The 20,867-nt window shown below is 35.4% G+C and overlaps 3 protein-coding genes across 3 annotated transcripts; 1 reads left to right on the top strand and 2 right to left on the bottom strand.

Annotated features, from left to right (window-relative positions):
• Positions 1 to 2,637: 2,637 nt before the first annotated feature.
• On the bottom strand, positions 2,638 to 5,106 carry LOC110793205 (uncharacterized). Its single transcript, XM_056827286.1, has 2 exons — positions 3,753 to 5,106; positions 2,638 to 3,722 (listed from the first exon to the last, which is right to left on the bottom strand). The coding sequence occupies exons 1-2, from the start codon at positions 5,104 to 5,106 to the stop codon at positions 2,638 to 2,640; spliced, it is 2,439 nt and encodes an 812-aa protein (XP_056683264.1).
• A 2,826-nt stretch (positions 5,107 to 7,932) lies between these two features.
• Positions 7,933 to 13,226, top strand: LOC110778089 (auxin efflux carrier component 5). The gene is made up of 5 exons (XM_021982649.2): positions 7,933 to 8,895; positions 9,426 to 9,511; positions 9,633 to 9,790; positions 12,329 to 12,405; positions 12,973 to 13,226. The coding sequence occupies exons 1-5, from the start codon at positions 8,171 to 8,173 to the stop codon at positions 13,049 to 13,051; spliced, it is 1,125 nt and encodes a 374-aa protein (XP_021838341.1). The 5' UTR covers positions 7,933 to 8,170; the 3' UTR covers positions 13,052 to 13,226.
• A 2,345-nt stretch (positions 13,227 to 15,571) lies between these two features.
• LOC110778091 (NEDD8-specific protease 1-like) lies at positions 15,572 to 16,611 on the bottom strand (the record flags this gene model as incomplete). The annotated part of the gene is made up of 2 exons (XM_021982651.1): positions 15,572 to 16,114; positions 16,441 to 16,611. Coding segments are annotated over 2 exons (714 nt in total), but the record flags the coding sequence as incomplete, so codon positions are not given.
• Between the last annotated feature and the right edge of the window lie 4,256 nt (positions 16,612 to 20,867).

Genomic DNA, 20,867 nt, shown 5'->3' with positions numbered 1-20,867 from the left:
AAAAAAATGAAAACCTAATTTCAGGTGATTAGAGCATCTCTAATGGTAAGCTAATTTAACAATTAGCATGTTATGACACATAAGATTTCAAATTAATTCATTGTCTAGCTAGTTTATGCTCCACTGGCTAGCAAATAACTTATTATTTAAATTGGTCTCAGTTTTTCCACTTGTCAATTAATTATTTGACAAATTATTGTTAAGCAATTAGCTTGTTTAAGCTAATTTTTCTTGGCCAATCTTATTTATTATCTTCACTCCAATGATCTAGGCGTCTAGCTAATAGCTTGAAACTCTTATAAATTTGAAGTTAGTCCCTAATTACAACCACTGGAGATGCTCTTAGTCAAATATATGAAAACAATAAAAGTCAAATTAGTCTTTATTAACGGTCGTTTGTGAGGCAATCACAAAATACGGAAAACTATTTGAGGTGATTAGTCAAAATAATAATAATCAATAAGTCAATAATAAGACAATAAGTGAAGTAACTGGTAAGTATTCTTGAATCCATTCAACTTTAGTACTTTGTAGCTTTTTGTTATATATAATTGAATACCATGTTGATTAATAATAATAAAAAAAAAGTGAATATACTTTAACTATCAATTAAACAATACATGAAGAAATTCAACAGTGTCAATTAAATAATTCATGATGATAAGTACTTCATCCGTCCCAATTTAGTCGTTTCTTTTTTCACCCGTTTCAGTTTAGTTTACCCCTTTTTATTTTTGGCAAGGATCTAAGGGGGTGTTTGGTTCGAACAGGGTAAAGGGAATGGAATCAACAAAGGGAAAGAGAGAGAAAGGAATGAAAATCCCTTTGATTTGGTAGGTTGTTTGGTGATATTTTCATTCCCTTCCCTTCCCTTCTCCCTCCTTCCTCTCCTCCCTCCTCCCCCCACCGCCGGAACTGCTTATCCTCCTGCCGCCGGAACTGCCTCTCCTCCCTTCGCCGTCGCCGCCGTATCCTTCTCCCTCCTCATGCGGCCGTTACTTTTTTCTCTCTCCTTCCTCACCTTCTCCCTCCTCCCGCCGCCACCTCCCTTCGCTCTCCCTCCTCTCCTTCTCCCTCCTCTTGTCGTTGTTCTGCTATTCCTCAACTATGATTGCAGGTGGTGGTGGTTGATTTCGAGGTGTTGTGGGTGGTGGTGGTTGTTTCGGGGTTATTACGGGTGGTGGTGGTTGTTTCGGGGTTATTACGGGTGGTGGTGGTTGTTTCGGGCGGTGGTGGTTGGTTTAGGGGTGGTGGTGGTGGTTGTGAGAGTGATGGTTGTGGTATTAGAGTTGGGTGGTGGAGTTGGTCAATATTGGTCAAGAGAGATGAATTGAAGAGGATTTTGGGGGTAAGGTTGATACCCTAGGGGGGATGGGGAATCATGGTAGAGGGAAATTGGGGAATGAGAGGGGTAAAGGGAATGAGAGGTGTTGATTCCCTTTCCCTTTCCTGAAGACCCCCAACCAAACGCCCCCTAATATCTGCTTATTACTCCTCTCTGAATCTCTTTCCACTACTAAAATCTAAAAACAAAACATCCATATTTTTCATTCTACTTACTTTTTAAAAAATACTATATTCGTTTCGAAATAATATGGACACTTTGACTTTTGACACTATTTACAAATTTCGATTTGACTATCATATGTGATTTATGGGTAAGGAAACATATAGTCATGGGGATCTTGTTTGATTCGTCTCGATATGTACTTTCGGAATATCAACTTTTTATAATTTTTACGAATACAAAGTTAGATATATTAATGTCAAAACATTTATATAGGCAAGTATAAAAAGGTAAACTATCCCAATTATTTCGAAACGGATAGAGTATTTGTTAACCATACTCCAACACCTTCACCTAAAACTATGCAAAAAAAAAAAAAAAAAAAGTAACGAAAAAGTCAGACTTGGCTATGAAACTTCAACTTCAATTTCTACTTCTTCAATAAAAAGATTGCATATGCATGATTTCGTTATCTACATTTTAGTTTTTATATATCTGACATGCATATCGTGTGCATATAAGACTTATTAAATATGACAGTGAGTCGTGTTGGCACACAAGCTAGTACCACTACAAGAAATTGTACCATTAGCGACGGGAAATCCCGTCGCTAAAGGCCAATAATCGTTGATTAACGACGGGATTTCCTGTCGCGAACCCTTCATAAAAGGGGCCGTCATTAATGAAAAATCCCTTTATTAACCCGTCGGAATAGACATTTACGACAGTTGTTCCCGTCTTTGTTTGGTTGTTAGCTCCGTCGCAAAAGCCTTTCGCGGCGGGATTTTTAACCCGACGTTATTAGGTTGTCATTAAAGATACAAAATTTTGTAGTGAACCAGTACAATCAAAGACACTTGATCAGGGCATGATTAAGACTAAAAAATCGGATCATTAATCGGTTATGGATCAGGCATAATAAGATTATAACATTTTGTGCGAAATCATTTGCTCATGCGAGCAGGGGCGTAACCAGAAAATTTTCTTGGGGGGGGGGGGCGAACTACTTAGAAAAGAGTACCTATGACAAATCATTAATTTATGCATACGTAGTTTTCAAGTAGTAATAAAGATCAACATTAAATAAATATGTCTAATAAAATTATTAAATTCAAAATAATTTATCACAATCATTTAACTCTAGTTCTCCTAGGTTTCATACAATAAAAGTCATCTATGATTGACTTAATTTCAAACTTTCCAGCAATCTCTTTCTCTATATACACTAGCAAGTAATCCGAAAGAAAATCATCTTCCATCTTGTTTCGAAGACTAGTCTTCACAATTTTCATTGCCGAGAAAGCTCTCTCTGAAGTTGCTGTGCTAACAGGAAGGGTCAAAATAAGTCGAATCAATCTATCTACTAAAGGATAGACATCTGATTTCCTATTCTCCACCAAACTTCTACACAAAGCAGTTATGGTACTCAAGTTCTTCATATCCGGATGCTTAGGAACATCACAATAAAAGAGTTCAAGTTGATACTTCAAATGTGATATCTCATTTTCTAAAAAGTCCTGCGGATAGTATTTCTCTGCAAGGCGACAAATATTTTCCACATCAAAGTGCTTGTATCCATCAATAGGACTCAAAGATGCACTTAAAGTAAGTAACTCCGTTGTTTGCTCACTGAAACGACTATTTAGCTCTTGCAACTGTTGATCTATGGTTGCAGAAAACACGTTGACCCGATAATGATGCTCCACTGTTATAGTGTCTTTGTTGCGACGTGATCGAATTATTTCAGCATAAGAAACCTGCATATCTATGATTTCAGTACCATGCTTGTTGCAAAAAGAATGAACTTTTTGTAATAGCAATTCCCAACCATCATCTCTAAGCTTTTGAATCAAGGACTTTGTACCAACAACTAAATGCATAGCGTTTAAAATGTCTTGTGATTTATGTTGCAAAGCCCGACAAAGTCCATCAGTAAAGCCCATAATATCTTCCATCAATTGTAAAATAAACACAAAATCAAATGACAACAACTTTTTAAGAGCAGATTTAGCATCTCCGCCTTGAGCATATGATTGTTGGCTATCAATGGCTATTTTCTCAAGGACTGAGCGAGTTGCGTCGAACATTCTTAACAAACTACAAATTGACTTGAAATGAGAGCTCCACCTAGTATCCCCAGGACGTTGGAGAGTACCAATTTGATTCAATCCTTTCCCTGTTTCAACCTCCTCGATCTCAATTAAATGCTCCAATTCTGCTATTTGGCTAGCTTGCAATTCTTAATGACGCTTAGTAGAAGAGCTTACAGTGTTAACAATAAAAATCAAATCTTTGAAAAAATCATGGACCTCACCTACTTCTCTTGCTGCAGCAATAAGAGCCAATTGTAATTGATGTGCTAGACAGTGTACATAATACGCATAAGGACAATCTCTCATGAATAAAGCTTGTAAACCATTCAATTCTCCTCGCATATTACTAGCACCATCATAACCTTGACCTCTAAGATTTTGAATGCTCAACTCGTGATTTGATAATACTATAGAAATTTCTTCCTTCAAAGTCTTGGAGGTTGTATCTTTAACATGTACTAGCTCAAAAAAACGCTCGAGTAAGAACCCATTTCTATCGACAAATCTTATTACAATTGCCATTTGTTCTCTTTTAGATATGTCTCGAGATTCATCAACAATTATACAAAACTTTGAATCACCAATCTCCTCACGAATGGTTTTTTGCACCTTATCAGCGAAGACTTGTAAAATCTCTTTTTGAATAGCAGGAGATGTATATTTAGCATTTTGAGGAGCATTACCCATAACAACATCATGTACATCCTTATTATAATATGCTAAGAGTTTTAACATCTCTAAAAAGTTCCCCTGATTTTTTGACTTTGAACTTTCATCATGTCCTCTAAATGCACAATTTTGAAATGTAAGCCACCGAACTATTTCAATTGAAGTTTTAATTCTTAAAAGATTATTCTCAATCAATTGTGGATTTGGCTTTTCTAATGCCTTGTCAATATGAGTACCAGTTTTCTTCGCATTTTCCCAACATAAAGATGAATATCCATAAGCTGAATTAGTATCTTTCCCCATGTGAGTTGAAAAAGAACATTCTTTACCCCCAACCTTCTTCCAGTTTTTAAATCCCTGTACTGTAAAAGCATCTGAACCTGATTTTCCCAATGGGTCCTTTAGATAAAGGAAGCACGGGAAACAATAAGCAGCATCACTTGTAGGGGAGTACTCTAGCCAATTAAATTTCTTAAACCATGTGTGTTGGAATCGGCGTGGATGATTTATTAGACCAGATGGAGGATACCCAGAGAGAGGAAACCGATAAGGCCCGTAATGAATGTATGCATTTACAATATCTTCTTGCTCTTTTGAAGGGTAACTATCAATTGGCTTGCGCAAAGCAGGATCACGCATTAAAGTTTTGTTTCCCACATTAATCATAGATTGCATTGTAGATGAATTTGTGGGTTCTTCATCAGGAATTTGCGTAGATATTTGAGGATTGACATTAATATTAGGTTCAGTAGTCTCGCTCGGGTCTGAGTTTCCGATGTCAAATTCGAAAGGGGGTTTTGCTTTAGTAAAATATGAATCAATTGTTTTTCTCTTCATATCAAAAACCTAGCAATAATAGTATTAAAGAACATAATTAATTATTTGATTAATAATTAAACAGTTGATTTTATAATCTGAAAAAAACTTAAACAATATCGAAATCTCTACAGTGATTAAAGTTAAATAAAACTAATGCTTTTTATATATAAAGATTAAAAGAACATAAAACGAAAAAAATATAAAAAACCCAAAACTAGTACGGAGTACCTTTTATCTTGAATTCTTGATAGCCTTGAATAGTTGATTGTTCAAGTGTGATATTTACTGAAAATTCCAAAACAAGAGTAAGACAAATGCTTTTAGTTAAAAAAAAAGAAAGAAAAATAAAATCAAACAAGAGTAAATAATAAACAAAACAATTCTTTTACCTGACAAAAGATGGAGACAATTCACAATTGCAAATTTGCAATTGAGGGCAACGATGTATGCGACAATGACAGCGGCACCATTACCAAGCCTGACTCTTGTATTTTTATACGTAGGCAGTAGGCTTAGGGTAGCTTGTACAGTTGTACTTTTATAGATTTACTGTTTTACCTATATTTAATAGGAATAGAAAATATCCAAGATTGTGTATAACCCATAATTTATACCGGATTATATTTGGGTTTTTTTTTTTAAATCAAACTGGGCCTAGCCGACAGATTTATTTTTTGGGCCACAGGGGGGCCCGCTGCCCCCTAATTCCGCCCCTGCATGCGAGTGAGAATTTTGACATGATTGAAGGTAATGCTTTGGGCAGTTGGGCTGCACTTTGCGAAGAATGTTAAATATTTAACTCAATTATTTCTTGTCTATTTCATCAACATGCATGTACCACGTGTACTACATTTATTCATAATTGAACTAGTACGGAGTACTAGGATAACTAACGTAAGTAGAAATAAAACTAGTACTAGGATAACTAACATAGGAAGAAAACTAATTACTTTGAATTTATATCCTAATACCCTCCCTCAAATTGGAGCGTACCTGAAAATCTTAGACGCCCAACTTGCTTAGTAAATATTCAATTTGACTTTTCGTAAAGCTTTAGTAAAGATATATATCTATTAATTGATTCGGTTGTCGAAACATATGATGATGAAATATAGTCCTTCTGCTATTGTATTTCGAACAAAATGACAATTTGACGCAATATAATTTGTCTTTTCGTGAAATAAAAGGTTATGCGCGATGTGTAAAGGTGATTGACTATCGCAAAACATGTGCATCTCTTGTGCATGTTGCACACCTAGTTAAGTCACGCAACAATTGCTTCAGCCAACCAAGTTAATTCGCAAGTGAGGGCTGCCATCGATCTATATTTTGCTTATGCGGATGAACATGAAATTGTTTGCAAGTTGTTTCCTGGTTTTCCATGACGCTGGAGAGAAACCAAGTATCACGAACCATCTGACTGCCAAAAATCTTCTAGTAACACTACAAATATTTGTATTATTAATGACAATCCAATAACTACGGGTTAATAATCTTGTCGCAAAAGTCTTTTGCGACGGGCTAATAACCAAATAAAGACGGGAACAACTGTCGCAAATGTCTTTTACAATGGGCTATCGACGTGATTTTTTTATCAACTACGACCCTCTTTTATGTCGGGTTCGCGATAGGAAATCCCACCAATATTGACCTTTGGCGACGGCCGACGGGATTTTATAAAAGGAAAACTAGTCTAATCCGGATCTCACCAACCTTCGCTCCAATTGTAAAGTGCGCGCGCGCACTAGCTATCCGATTTGAGAAGAATGCCTTGAACAAGATTTTTCTTCAAGTATCGAAGAACTCTAAGTGCTTCTTCCCAATGTTCTTCTCTTGGTTGTTGCATAATTAAACTGCGACAATACGTGAACGAAGTATTCTAAATCAGGTCTAATTAAGGCCAGATAAATAAGACGTCCTACTAGGCACCTATAAAATTGCAAAGCTCGTTCAAGGTCGAGTCCTATATTCTCGAACAATTTAGAATCCTTGTCAATTAAACTTAATTCAAACAAGAAAAAACTCAAATCAAATCAACTCGGCTCGACTCATTTACACCTCTAGCAGCAGACCAGATTGCAAAAGTAATTTAATTAATTAGTTGGCACTTAGCTTGTGCGTAAAACTTTATGTGACAAGCATCTTTTTGACTTTTTTTTCATGCATGACGCTTCAGGTTTATTGTCTATGCATATTGTTGCATGCGTCGCATCAAAGTTTTTACACCATAGCTTAAACGTACGTAAAATTAGCTTCAAACCCATTAAACAAATAATATTCACTCGAATGATTATATTCATGGATCTCATTCCATTCTATATATTCAGTTGTTGATCAGGAATAGTTAAGTGAATAATATATAGGACATACAAATTTTACAAAATTCGCAATTATTTTCATATACTCAATTATTTTCTATCGTATGATCGAGAATCTAAGAACATACTTCCTCCGTTTCGGAAATATCGCATCATGGTTGACTTTTACTCATTTAACCATTACTTTGACTCTTAATATATCAACTTGTATGCAAGTAAAAATTATAAAAAAATAATATTTAGAAAATATATATCGATACGAATCTAACAAGACCCCACAAGACTAAAATTTCATTACGTACAAATCACAAAAAATGATCAAAGTCGTATTGTGAATAGTGTAAAAAACAAATGGTGCGATATTTTCGGAACGAAGGAAGTATAATATATAAGAGCATATGAATAAATCAAACTAATTAACGTGATAGGTGTCCTCCGATATTTTTGTATAAAGGAAAAATATGATATAATCAGATGTACCTTTGTAATAAACTCTAGTAAGCTACTTTCAATAACTAAATCCTTCTTTTCTTTTTTTCTTTTCTTTTTTAAAAAAAAAAATATAAATAAAAGATGCTTTCATCACGTACATATTAAGCATATAATATTAAGAATATAAATAGCTAGCAAGATGATATGAGTTTTTGTCATAAACAGTGCTCTCTCAAACACTCTCATGTTTTAAGCTAACTAAGCTTGATTTGTCTCGATATATATTCTCAAATTATATAAGAGGGTTAGTCGGGTTAATTAGGAAATTAATTATGATAAGTTTAGATGATATATCTAAAGTTATGGTAGCCACAGTGCCACTCTATGTAGCCCTAATCCTAGGATACGGTTCAGTGAAGTGGTGGCGTATCTTTAAACCGGATCAAGTTGATGCCATAAACCGGCTAGTTTGTTACTTCACCCTACCTCTTTTTAACCTAGACTTCACAGCTCATAGCAACCCCTTTAAATGGAACTATAAGTTCCTAGCCGCGGATGCCATATCTAAGGTCATCATAGTCGCGGTCCTAGCCCTTTGGGCTAGGTGTAGTAGTAAAGGGAGTTATTGTTGGTCAATTACTAGTTTCTCCCTGTGCACCCTAACCAACTCGCTCGTGGTTGGGGTGCCCTTACTAGGGGCTATGTATGGACAATTAGGTGTTGATTTAGTAGTTCAATTCTCGGTCACTCAAGCTATTATTTGGCTTACAGTTCTTTTATTTGTTCTTGAGTTTCGTCAGTCTAGGTCAGATTTTCCAAGTACCGTGAATTGTACTAGTAGTGTACTAGTAGTGAGTGATGCTACGTCCCAAGTTCATTCACTTGGGATCGATCTAAAAGATTTGGAAGGAAAATGCACGAATAATGATGGTTTACAAAATAATATTAGTAGACCATCATTGTGTTCATTGTTGAAGGTGGTTTCGATGAAACTTCTTGCTAATCCCAACTCTTACTCTTGCATTGTAGGCATCATTTGGGCGTTTTTTGCCTGCAGGTACTCCCTCTGTTCCTTTTTAATTGCCGCTTTATCAGCATATACTCCCTCAGCATATACTTTGCAAATGTTAACTATTTATGTTGTTTTATTTGATTCAATATATATATATCATCATATATATATATCATCATATAGTTGATTCAATGTAGTTATATATTATATAACTATTTAAGTTGATTCGATAAAGTTATATATTATATATCATCAAATGATATATGATTTATTATGAAGCGTCACCATATGGTTTGCAGAGATTATGAACGTTGACTCAAAATTCTAGCATTGTATTATCAGGTGCATCTCACGAGTTATCTAGCGTAAAATGAGTAATTAAATGATACGTGTGATGTATATGGTAAAGTCAACTCCTATATTTTGAGTCAACCTTTATAATTAATTTCACGAAGATAGTATCGTACTACGTACATCTTTAGTTAATCACAACATCCTTTTTATGAGGTAGTTTCTATCTGAAAACCACTTTATAAGGTAAATTTTGACAAATTTTTCTATTGGTAATAATATAGGTTCAATTTTCAATTACCAAGCATCGTTGATGGATCTATACTAATTATGTCAAAAGCCGGGACCGGCACGGCTATGTTTAGCATGGGTAAGCTTATTTCAATTTCGATCTTGTGCATTCGAATAGGTATAATTGTACATGTACATCCAGATGTATAATAGACACATACTGATCAAAATATGTTGTACTTGTGTTTTTATGAGAGAAGGCATGTTCATGGCTTTGCAAGAGAAGTTGATTGCATGTGGACCAAAGCTAGCCATATTTGGGATGGTATTGAAGTTTATAGCCGGCCCGGCTGCTGTGGCTATAGCTTCTCTAGCCGTTGGCTTGCATGGTGATGTCCTACGCGTAGCTATCATCCAGGTATATACAATCTTCGTTTCTTAAAGTTTATCGCTTTTGTATTTTGTGCGGTCTCTAATGCATTTTTTTTATCATTAATATATATAATTATATATTAGTAAAAAATTATAAAACTTTGATATTGAAATTTTTAATATTGAAACGAATCCAATGAAATCTAAAAATGTTTTACGAGTACTACATATATAATATCTATACTACTAATTGCAGTATAAGTTTTATAAATTTGATACATTACTAGTAAAAGGTGATGAACTTTATGGAACGGAGTAAGCATATGCATTATCGAGTACATTTCAAGTTGTTCGTGTTTAAATCAAACTTGTGCTATTAACGTGACAACCAATTGATTTCGGCATTACATGTTTACAAGGTATATATTTTATAATAAATCATACAAGGTATATATAATACTCCCTCCGTACCAAATTAGTTGTTACACTTACCTTTGCACAAAGTTTAGGTGATAAATGGTTTTTTGGTTATCAATTGTTGTTTTATTGAAAAAGTAGATGTGATAGGAGTTAGTGGGGTATTTTTTTAATTGAATGAGAGAGGGTGTGGGGACCAAAAAGGTTTTAATGGGAAGAGAGAGACAATATAATAATTGTGGGGTCATTCCTAATTTAGAAGTGTAACAACTAATCTGGGACAGGCGAAAAAGGAAAGTGTAACAACTAATCTGGGACGGAGGGAGTATATAATATATAATACGGTTTTTTCATGAAATGCCCCTGAGGTTTGCAATAATGCACCAAATACCCCTGCGTTTCAAAATTCATAGAATACCCCTATTTTTTCTGAACTGTTCATCAAATACCCCTATTATGACTTTCCGTTAGTCCTCCGTTAAGTCATGTTTATAATTCACCAAATACACCTATTTATAAACTTTTTGCATAATACACATCTATTTATAAAGTTTTTTGCACCAAATACCCAAACAGCTTATACCATTAATAAATGAATTTGAAGCCCAAAATTGAAGATCAATACATCTGAAAATTGAAGAACAAAACCCATAATATTTTTTTTGGTAAATAAGGCAAATTTTATTACCAAAATGGTAGAAACCAGTTAAGAACAAACCCAAATAACAAGGAAACAAACAGCAAGGGGAGCACAACCGCATCCCTAACTAAAACACAAAAAAACATTAATTACAAGCCACTCGGACTGCAAAACAACCAGCAGAACCAGGGCAGCAAAGAACAAACAAGCATAAACACAACATCAGCAGCTGGGAAGCAAACCAGTAAGCAAGCAAACCACAGCCTTAACTGGACATCCTGCACACAAGGACTGCACAGCAGCAGCAAAACCAAAACCAGGTGTTCAAAACCAGCCTTAACTGGACACCCTGCACACAAGAACTTCACAGCAGCAGCACAACCAAAACCAGGTCAAACACCTGATACAAAGACCATAGTATTGCACAGCAGCATCAAGCAGAAAGGGAGAGCTTGCAGAGAACCTGCAGAAACCAGAACCTGCAGAATGACTACAACACATACACATCCTTCACCACATACACAGCAGGAGCAACCATGAAACATACACAACCTTCAAACACAAAACCCATAATATTGAAGAAGAGAACATTAAATTTTGAGAGTTTAATTCCTAAAATCGAAAAATCTAAACTACAAATTCGAATTCCAATGTCTACAATCTCTCTCTAATCTACCGAAATTCTGCTGTTTTTCGCCCCTTGCTGCTGCCGCTGCTATTCTATGCTCACGAAGAACTCAGCTCCAAAATCTAAAATAGGAAAAGCAACGAAAATCAAAATCTGAAAAACAAATGTTGCTCCAAAATCTACTCTAATTTCATATGCTCCCTCGATTTAGTTATGTATTCTCTCTTAATTGTTGCGCTACCCTCTATGTTCTCTACTCTATCTATTTTTGTTCTCCGTCCTTCGTCATCGGCTTAAACCTCCCCTTCTTCATCAAACTTCAATTCGCGATTTCAATTCACTAGAAAATTTGGGTTCGATTATTTGAGGATTTGAGTTAGCAATTGATGTTTGATGAAGATGGTTTGAAGAAGGAAAAATTGTGGTTGGGTTCACCATTTTGATACCCAGGAAAAAGAGATGTGAGATTGAGAGGAGAGAGGAGGGTGAGGGGAGAAGAGAAACGATGAAGAAGAAGAAGAGGGGCGAGTATTTAAGAAGGGCCAGAAACAACAGAGGAGATGAGAGGAGAGAGAAGAAATAAGATTTTTTTTTTTAAAGTTAAAATGTAGAATATTGGGTGAATAAGGGCATAAACGTAAATTAACGTTAACGGAGTACTAACGGCCGTTAAATCCAATGGCATTTGGTGCACTTTAAGTTTAAATAGGGGTATTCTATGAATTTTGAAACGCGCAGGGGTATTTGGTGCATTATTGCAAACCTCAGGGGCATTTCATGAAAAAACCGTATATAATATAATATATTAACGTGACAATTAATTAATTTCAAACACACGGTATGTTTTCTACTTACCTTAGCTTGTCTTGGAATTAAAAGTTTTGTGCATCATTTTTCAGGCAGCATTGCCGCAGTCTATTACCTCCTTTATATACGCGAAAGAATATGGACTACATGCGGATGTTCTTAGCACTGCGTAAGTTTATTTTAACCGTTACATATAAGTTTTTTGTACATGTAATTAGCATGCCACAAAACTCGTTGGTCTAACAAAATTAATTTCACTACAAAATGCATGAAATTAAATTAGTTCATCGATTTTATGTAAATTAGTTATAGAATCATAAAACAGAAAACTTAATCCTCAAAGTAACCTCAAGTTATCGGTTTAAAACATTTAAAGTACGAGTATCATTTATTTATTTATTTATTTTTACGTCACTACAAGAAATTGTACTATTAACGACGGGAAATCCCGTCGCGAAAGGCCAATAATTGTTGATTAACGACGGGATTTCCTGTCGCGAACCCGTCATAAAAGTGGGCCGTCGTTAATAGAAATCCCGTCGTAAACCCGTTGTAAACCCGTCGTAAAAGACATTTGCGACGGTTATTCCCGTCATTGTTTGGTTGTTAGCCCCGTCGCAAAAGGCTTTTGCGACGGGATTTTTGACCCCTCGTAATTAGGTTGTCGTAAAAGATACAAATTCTTGTAGTGCGTCGACTTTTTGCTAATTTTTACTATTAATGCATATTTTGGCAGGGTGATATTTGGCATGATGGCTTCACTTCCGATTTTGATTGCGTATTATGCAACTCTACAGTCATTACATTCCTTATAATGAAGTTCTTTTAATTTAATTTGTACGTATCAAAAGGGATGTTACTTCTCCTTAATTTATGTTCATTATAGAGAGGTTTATATATTCATGAGTAAATTTAATGTTGGGAATTAGATGAAATTACACATATTAACCTTTGACATTCTCGTGTAATGAAATTTTCTTATTCTTCAGGCATCTATTCTAATATTTTAAAACACAATGTTTGCATGAAGTGATGCCACGTGTCATCACTGCCACGTGTCATCTCTTTTATATTATTTTATTTTTTGTTAAATCATCATTTATATTCATCCTTTTCACTCTCCTCCTTAATTAATTAGATATTCATTTTATTTCAAAAATAATTTTATTTGTTTGACATTCTAAAGTTAATTTCATCATACTCCAAATGTTTCAAAATTTGTGTATCCTGCTTATATTACATAAATGATGTACCCGAATTTTTAAATTAAAAAATCTGTGCATCGCACGGGATAAAAACTAGTTATATTAAATAAGTATCATTTCATATTATTATGTAAATTTCTCGTAATATTTGTTTTTATTTCATGCCGAATTTGAGTAAATATATACTTAGCTAATGATCGTGTCTATATATAAATAAAAAATCGTGAAACACATTTTATGCTCAATTATTTTCTATCGTATGATCGAGAATCTAAGAATTGAACATAATAAATTAGAGCATATGAATACATGTACAACTTTACACTAATGCGTGGTCACTAATAAATCAAACTAAGGTGGACGTATTGATATTTTTTTTCTAAAGAAAATATGATAAAATCGGATGTATGTTGTAATAAACTCTAGTATAGCTACTTTCAATTTTAACTAAATCCAAATTTTCTTTTAAACAAATAAAATAAATTAAAAAGATGCTTTTAAAGCATACTCCGTATAATATTAAGCATATAATTAGCTAGCAAGCTGATATAAGTTTTAGTCATAAATAGTGCTCTCTCAAACACTCTCATATTTTAAGCTAACAAATCCTAGGGCACGGTTCAGTGAAGTGGTGGCGTCTCTTTAAACCGGATCAAGTCAACGCCGTAAACCGGCTAGTTTGTTACTTCACGCTACCACTTTTTAACCTAGACTTCACGGCTCATATCAACCCCTTTAAATGGAACTATAAGTTCCTAGCCGCGGATGCCATATCTAAGGTCATCATAGTCGCGGTCCTAGCCCTTTGGGCTAGGTGTAGTAGTAAAGGGAGTTACTCCCTCCGTCTCTTTTTGTTTTTTACGTTTTCCTTTTTGGGTATTTCAAAATGTTCTTTACATTCCTTATATATTATCACCTGAATGACTTATTATTCTATCAAAATTTGTGTCCAATTATTATTTTAACCAATTAAATTCATTGGGTCATTTAATCTATCACACTTTTCTAATGGGATATTAAAATTTTCTCATTTTTCAATATTAAAATTTTGATAAAAGTGAAAACTTTATAAATAAACGTAATTTATCTTGTTTAAATAAAAATATTGAGGAACCTCGATGCAAATTAATTAATCGTTAAAACGCGTGAAAAATATCAAACGTAAAAAAACAAAAAGAGACGGAGGGAGTACTATTTAAGTTGATTCAATATAATTATATTATATGTTAGATGAAATTAGATGAAATTTCACAAATTAACCTTTGACATTCTCGTGTAATGAATTTTTCTTCTTCATTAGGCATTAAATTGAATTAGTATCATTTCATACTATTATGTAAATTTTTCGTAATACTCCCTCCGTTCCATAATGATATTCCAATTTATATTTTTCATGTTTTCCAATACACATTTTGTATAATTTATATCTCTAATTAGACGTTAGCAAAAATTATGAAAATTTAATATTATTAATGTATTTATTGAGATGAATCAAACAAGACTCCGCATGAATATGTTTTCCATGTATCAGAAATAATTTAGAAGATTCATTTCAATTGTGAATAGTGTCAAAATTCTAAACTGAAACATCATTATGGAACGGATGGAGTATGTTTTTATTTCATGCTGAATTTGAGTAAATATATACTTCCTCCAATTCTTTTCAGTTGCAACACTTTGCTTTTCACGCTTGCCAATACACATCTTGAACAATTAATATATTTAATTAGTGATAAGTAAAAATTATAAAAAAATAGTTTTCACAAAATATACATTAAGTGAATCTAACAAGATACCACATGAATATGTTTTTCCTAAATTATAGATCATCAAAAGTAAACAAAGTAGGAGCGGAGGAAGTAGTAATTATATATTTTAGCTAACGATCGTGTCTATATATGGTTAGTTTTTCTGGTGCAAATGAGCCACAATAGCAAATATAAATAACAAATAGGGGGAGGGGAATTCAAACCTGTAACTTATTGTACACAGGTCCCTCAGTCTTAACCACTAGGCCAAGACTTCATTGGTATATACGGTTAGTGAAAGAGGACAGAGTAGTTTGTCACAAATAATAACAAGCCTCACAAATCACAATCACTCCTAGTTCAGACTTGAGACTGAAGTTAGTTAGTTAGTTGTTGACTTGTTGGTCAAGTCATGTATGATTTCCAATACCTCACTTCTCATTTTCACCTCCACAGAATGATCAACATGCTTCTCTATTGCTTTAACCATGTCACCACTCTTGTTGTTATTTCCATTTGACCACCATTGACAAACTTCCCTAGCTATAGCCAAAACATAGAGTCCACAATCATACCCATATGTTTGTTGAGGCGTTTTGCATTCCACGAATATAGAAAGAACACCACCACCACCAACTGATTCGGGTTTTGGTAGTTCGGATTTGGATACAGATTGCACAAACTTCTTCTTCTTCTTGTTCTTTTGTTTCTTTACTGATGTTGGTGATGATGATGAAACTTCACTACCACCTGGGCCCATGTATTCCTTGATAGCATCATACAACTTCATGGCATGAAAGTTATTGACACCCTCCATACTATCATAATGCATGAATGAATTCTTTGTCCTATCATACTGGTGTATGCTCCAATGGCTTCCACCACCACTGTCGTCGCCCGCGCCAAAATCAGTGTCATGTACTCCCTCTGTATTTATTTAAGAGATACACTTGGCCGGACACGGGTATTAAGAAGAGGAATTAAATGAAATAAAATAATAAAGCAAGTGGGGTTGGGTAGATATTTTAATAATTAAACAAGTGGGGACCATGTCATTTTGGTGGGTGGGAGGTGGGGTGGGTTTATGTAATTAATGGTTTAATAGGATGGTGGGTCATAGGGTAAATTAGATGTATTATTTAATTAGATGGTATGGTTGATAAGTTACTAAAAATAGTAAGTGTATCTCTTAAATAAATACGGCCGGAAAAGGCAAGTGTATTCCTTAAATAAATACGGAGGGAGTATAACAAACAGAACCAATCTCTTGCTTGACAGGTTGTTTGACTGAACAAACTCTTCGACAAACTTATTATCATCATCACCATCCACGCAATTTGCAAGAATCAGAGATGTGGTTGGGTTGACAAGCATTATATCATCATCAGTTTTGATGGAAGAAGAGGATAACAGATAGTTGAAGTAAAATACATGAAATTAATTCCAAGGCTTAATATATATATGTGTACAAATCATTTTCTTTATATGGAGCTTTCTTCAATTATGTAACACAAGTTATAAGCTAACAAGTTTTCAGCTAATAATACAAGTTCCACCAAATATAGCATCTGATATATAGACCTGGTTATTGGACAGGGTAGTCCAATGGATATAGGGTTAGGGTCAAGTTAATAGGGTTTTTATTGGGCAGGGCTCTTATTGGACAGGGCCTTTATTGGACAAGGTCATTATAGGGTCAAACTTATACTACAATTAGTTTGAAAATAAAAATAGTAATGATACAAAAAATTACATGCATAGCTTCGTATTTACTTGTACTTGCACATGGCTCTTTTGTTTTTCATTTTTCATTGCTCGTTTATTGACCCGCCCAATAATGACCCTCTATTGACCCGCGACCCACTTTTGACCCGCCCATTATCGACCCTCTAAAAATGACCCTTTCAATACCTGATCCTCTTTTGACCCGCACCGACCCTGACCCGCCCCGCCCGATAACCAGGCCTACTGATATACATTCAGAGTTAGAAGTTATAAAAGGGTTAAAGTGTTAAACAACACATAACAGCATATTCAGAAGTGTCCATTATTTGTACCCACTGTTTGTTTAAGGTCATATGAAAAAATAAAAACAAAAAGAGCAAAGTTTTGCATTCTGTCAATTACTCCGTACAAAACAGGGAAAATAAACAGATTAACAGAGAGAGCATCAATTTTTTTAAAAAAAATCGCGTTTTTCTCGATTAGCCAATTAGCCTAGATAAGAACAAATTAGGGGTTTTCGGGTTAGCCAATTAGCCTAAATAAGAACATCAGATTTTAACAAATTAGGGATTTTCTCGATTAGCCTAAATAAGAACTTCTTTTGAACAAATTATGTGTTGTTTAGGGTACAAACTACCAAAACAAGCTACCCAACTCGAGTAAACAACGGCTCAAAACAAAAACAAAAAAAAAAAACGACCCAAAAAAGTAACAATGGTCAACTTTGGTAAAAAAGACAAAGACCAAAGCACCAAAGCAGCACCTTCACAACAGCCTCAGGACCCAAACAGCAGCCCCATTAACCAAAAAACTGTAGGTGATAGACCAAAGTAGCCAGTGCAGTAAACACAATTTTTTAAAATTACAACGTTTGACACTTTCACGTATGCCAATGTACTTCTTTGAACTTTAGTATCTTTAATTCTATTCAAGCAAAGATTATAAATTTTGATATTTTGAAAATACACATTGAGATGAATCTAACATCTCACGTGACTGTGTTTTATCTTACACATCAATCACCAACAACAGTCAAAGTAGATAGGTAAATACTGTACAAAGTCTAAACATTGCGAGTATTAACAAATAGAGGAAGTATGTGTACGAATCTTTTTCTTTATATGGAGCTTTCTTCAATTAAGTAAAAAGTTATAAGATACTGGGGGCTTTTCAGTATCTTGATGAGTTTGGTGATGGGAGGAACATGCTGGTGCAATCGGTTTTTTCTATCAAACAGATGTATTTGAAGCTTAAAGGACAAGCTAGTGTTGTGCCTTGGGGGAAAATGTTATGCAGCAACCCCGCCCCTCCTAAATGTGTATTTATAGTGTGGTTAGCCATTCTTGGTAGGTTGACAACTGCTGACAAAATGTCCAAGTTTGGGATCCACTGTGATCAAATTTGTGGTTTATGTTCAACAGCAAATGAGAGTGTCCCTCATTTATTTTTCGCCTGTCCTTTCTCTACTGAAATTTGGTGCTATGCTCTGAGATGGCTTGGCATTCAGAGGCAACCGAGGACTTGGGAGCAAGAGATCACTATTATTCAGCACGCTAAATCTTGTTCTGTTAAGCATCAAATTTATAGAATGGTGGTGGCAATTTCTGTATACTTGATATGGAGAGAAAGGAATGCTCGAAGGTTTCAGAATGTCAAAATGACTACTCAACAAATTTTCAAGCAAATTCAAGTGATGACTTATACTCGATGCTTCTTTTTTTCATAAACTTGCAGACGTTAGTTCGTTATTGGTTGATTTGTCAGGTGTTTTGTTAAGGATAACGTAGTTATCCCAGAGGATAGAATATCATATGAGATAGGGTTATGTTATATGATATTGAGCGAACCGGGAACATCCCAGCTTTAGAATCGGGCGGCTTCGCCGTCCGAATTGTAGTCTGGAGAAGCGTCCTCTGCGGCGGACCGGGCCCAAGTCCCCTAGAAAGGGGCGCCAGAGAGGGTGAGAGCCCCGTCGTGCCCGGACCCTGTCGCACCACGAGGCGCTGTCGCCGAGTCGGGTTGTTTGGGAATACAGCCCTAAGTGGGCGGTAAATTCCGTCCAAGGCTAAATACTGGCGAGAGACCGATAGCGAACAAGTACCGCGAGGGAAAGATGAAAAGGACTTTGAAAAGAGAGTCAAAGAGTGCTTGAAATTGTCGGGAGGGAAGCGGATGGGGGCCGGCGATGCGCCCCGGTCGGATGTGGAACGGCCAAAAGCCGGTCCGCCGATCGGCTCGGGGCGCGGACCGACGCGGATTGGGAGGGCGGCAGAACCCCGGCTTGCCGGGAGCGTCGTCCTCTCGATTTTGGTAGGCAGCGCGCGCCGTCACGGCGTGCTTCGGCACCTGCGCGCTCCAGGCGTCGGCCTGCGAGCCCCCCATTCGGCCCGTCTTGAAACACGGACCAAGGAGTCTGACATGTGTGCATACGCCTCTATTTATATTACAAAAGATATCCTACACTTTGTAGGATTCCTAAGTCCTATAGACTTCTATCTCATATCATATAACATAACCCTATCTCATATGATATTCTATCCTCTGGGATAACTACGTTATCCTTAACATGTTTGAAGGCTGAGTTTGTTTGTTGGTGGCTACTGATGTGTATGTGTTCAGGCTGCTGCAGTCATTCTGCAGGTTCTGGTCTGTTCAGGTTCTCTGCAAGCTGCTCCCTTTCTGCTTGCTGCTGCTGTGCAGAGTTGTGGTGTGTGTATCACGTGTTTGACCTGGTTCTGGTTTTGCTGCTGTTGTGCAGTTTGTGTGTGTTTAGTTAAGGCTGGTCTTGATCAAATAGTAAGTGTAAAGAATTGATGATTATTATAGACGCCCGATACAAAATTTGGAGTGATGTCAAACTTTGGCAACATAAACTGAATAGGAGAGTAGGAGACAAATAAACAATGTTCTTTTAGGAAAAGGTTTTAATTTTTAATAATTTGATTTTAACTTATTTTTCCCATCCAATCTGATTTAGGATATACTACCTGTGCTTTCAAAAGATCTTTACACTTACTATTTGTACGGACTCCGGTGTAATGTTTGACCGTTAATATATCTAATTTTGTACGATAAAAATTTGATATTTATAAAATACATTTTGAGACGAACCTAACAAGATATTTCATTATAGTTTTTGATAGATATAATAGTGAGAATTTACGGTCAAAGTTTTCATATTTTGGACACATTTTTCAGAGCGAAAAGAACTTTCAGAAACCGAGGTAATAGTATTCTTTGTACCTTATTTTATTATGGCAAATTTGTCAAAAAGAACCTTTTAAAACTCAAATTTTGCGAGAAAGCTAGGACCTTATATATTTTTTTTTGTGAAATCACACCTTAATGTAAATTTTTTGCGAGAAAGGACCTTAGGGAAGTTTCCGGCATTGACTGAGCTTTTTCGGCCATTGACTTGCACGTGAGCAGCACGTGTGGCTTAAGTTGGCTAAAGACAGTGATTTTTCCGAGTCTTGAATTTCCATACTTGATTTTATTTTGAATTTTTTACAACTTTAGGTTTTAAAGCTTAGAATTTTGGAGGAAAATTGGGTGTGGTTAGCAAAATAAAGCCACACGTGCTTCTCATGTACAAGTCAATGGTCGTAAAAGCTCAGTCAATGCCGGAAACTTACTTTTGGTTTTTTTTTGCAAAAAAAATTACATTAAGGTGTTATTTCACAACAAAATAATTATATAAGGTCCTTTTTCGCAAAAAAAATTTACATTAAGGTGTGATTTCACAAAAAAAAATTATATAAGGTACTTTCTCGCAAAATTTGGGTTATAAAAGGTCATTTTTAGCAAATTTGTCTTTTATTATTTACGTCTATTGGATAAAGCTACTCCCTCCGGTGCAAGTATTAAGGAACGTCCCGAAAAGAAAAGCGCTACAATTATTAACGGACAGAGGGAGTACAAAACTTTAAGTGTTTGAAATCTAATTAAGGGCA

This window comes from Spinacia oleracea, chromosome 4, assembly GCF_020520425.1.
Source record: "Spinacia oleracea cultivar Varoflay chromosome 4, BTI_SOV_V1, whole genome shotgun sequence".
Classification (NCBI taxonomy): domain Eukaryota; kingdom Viridiplantae; phylum Streptophyta; class Magnoliopsida; order Caryophyllales; family Amaranthaceae; genus Spinacia; species Spinacia oleracea.
Note: the sequence above shows the minus strand (reverse complement) of the source record. Positions and strands in the feature narration are given on the sequence as shown.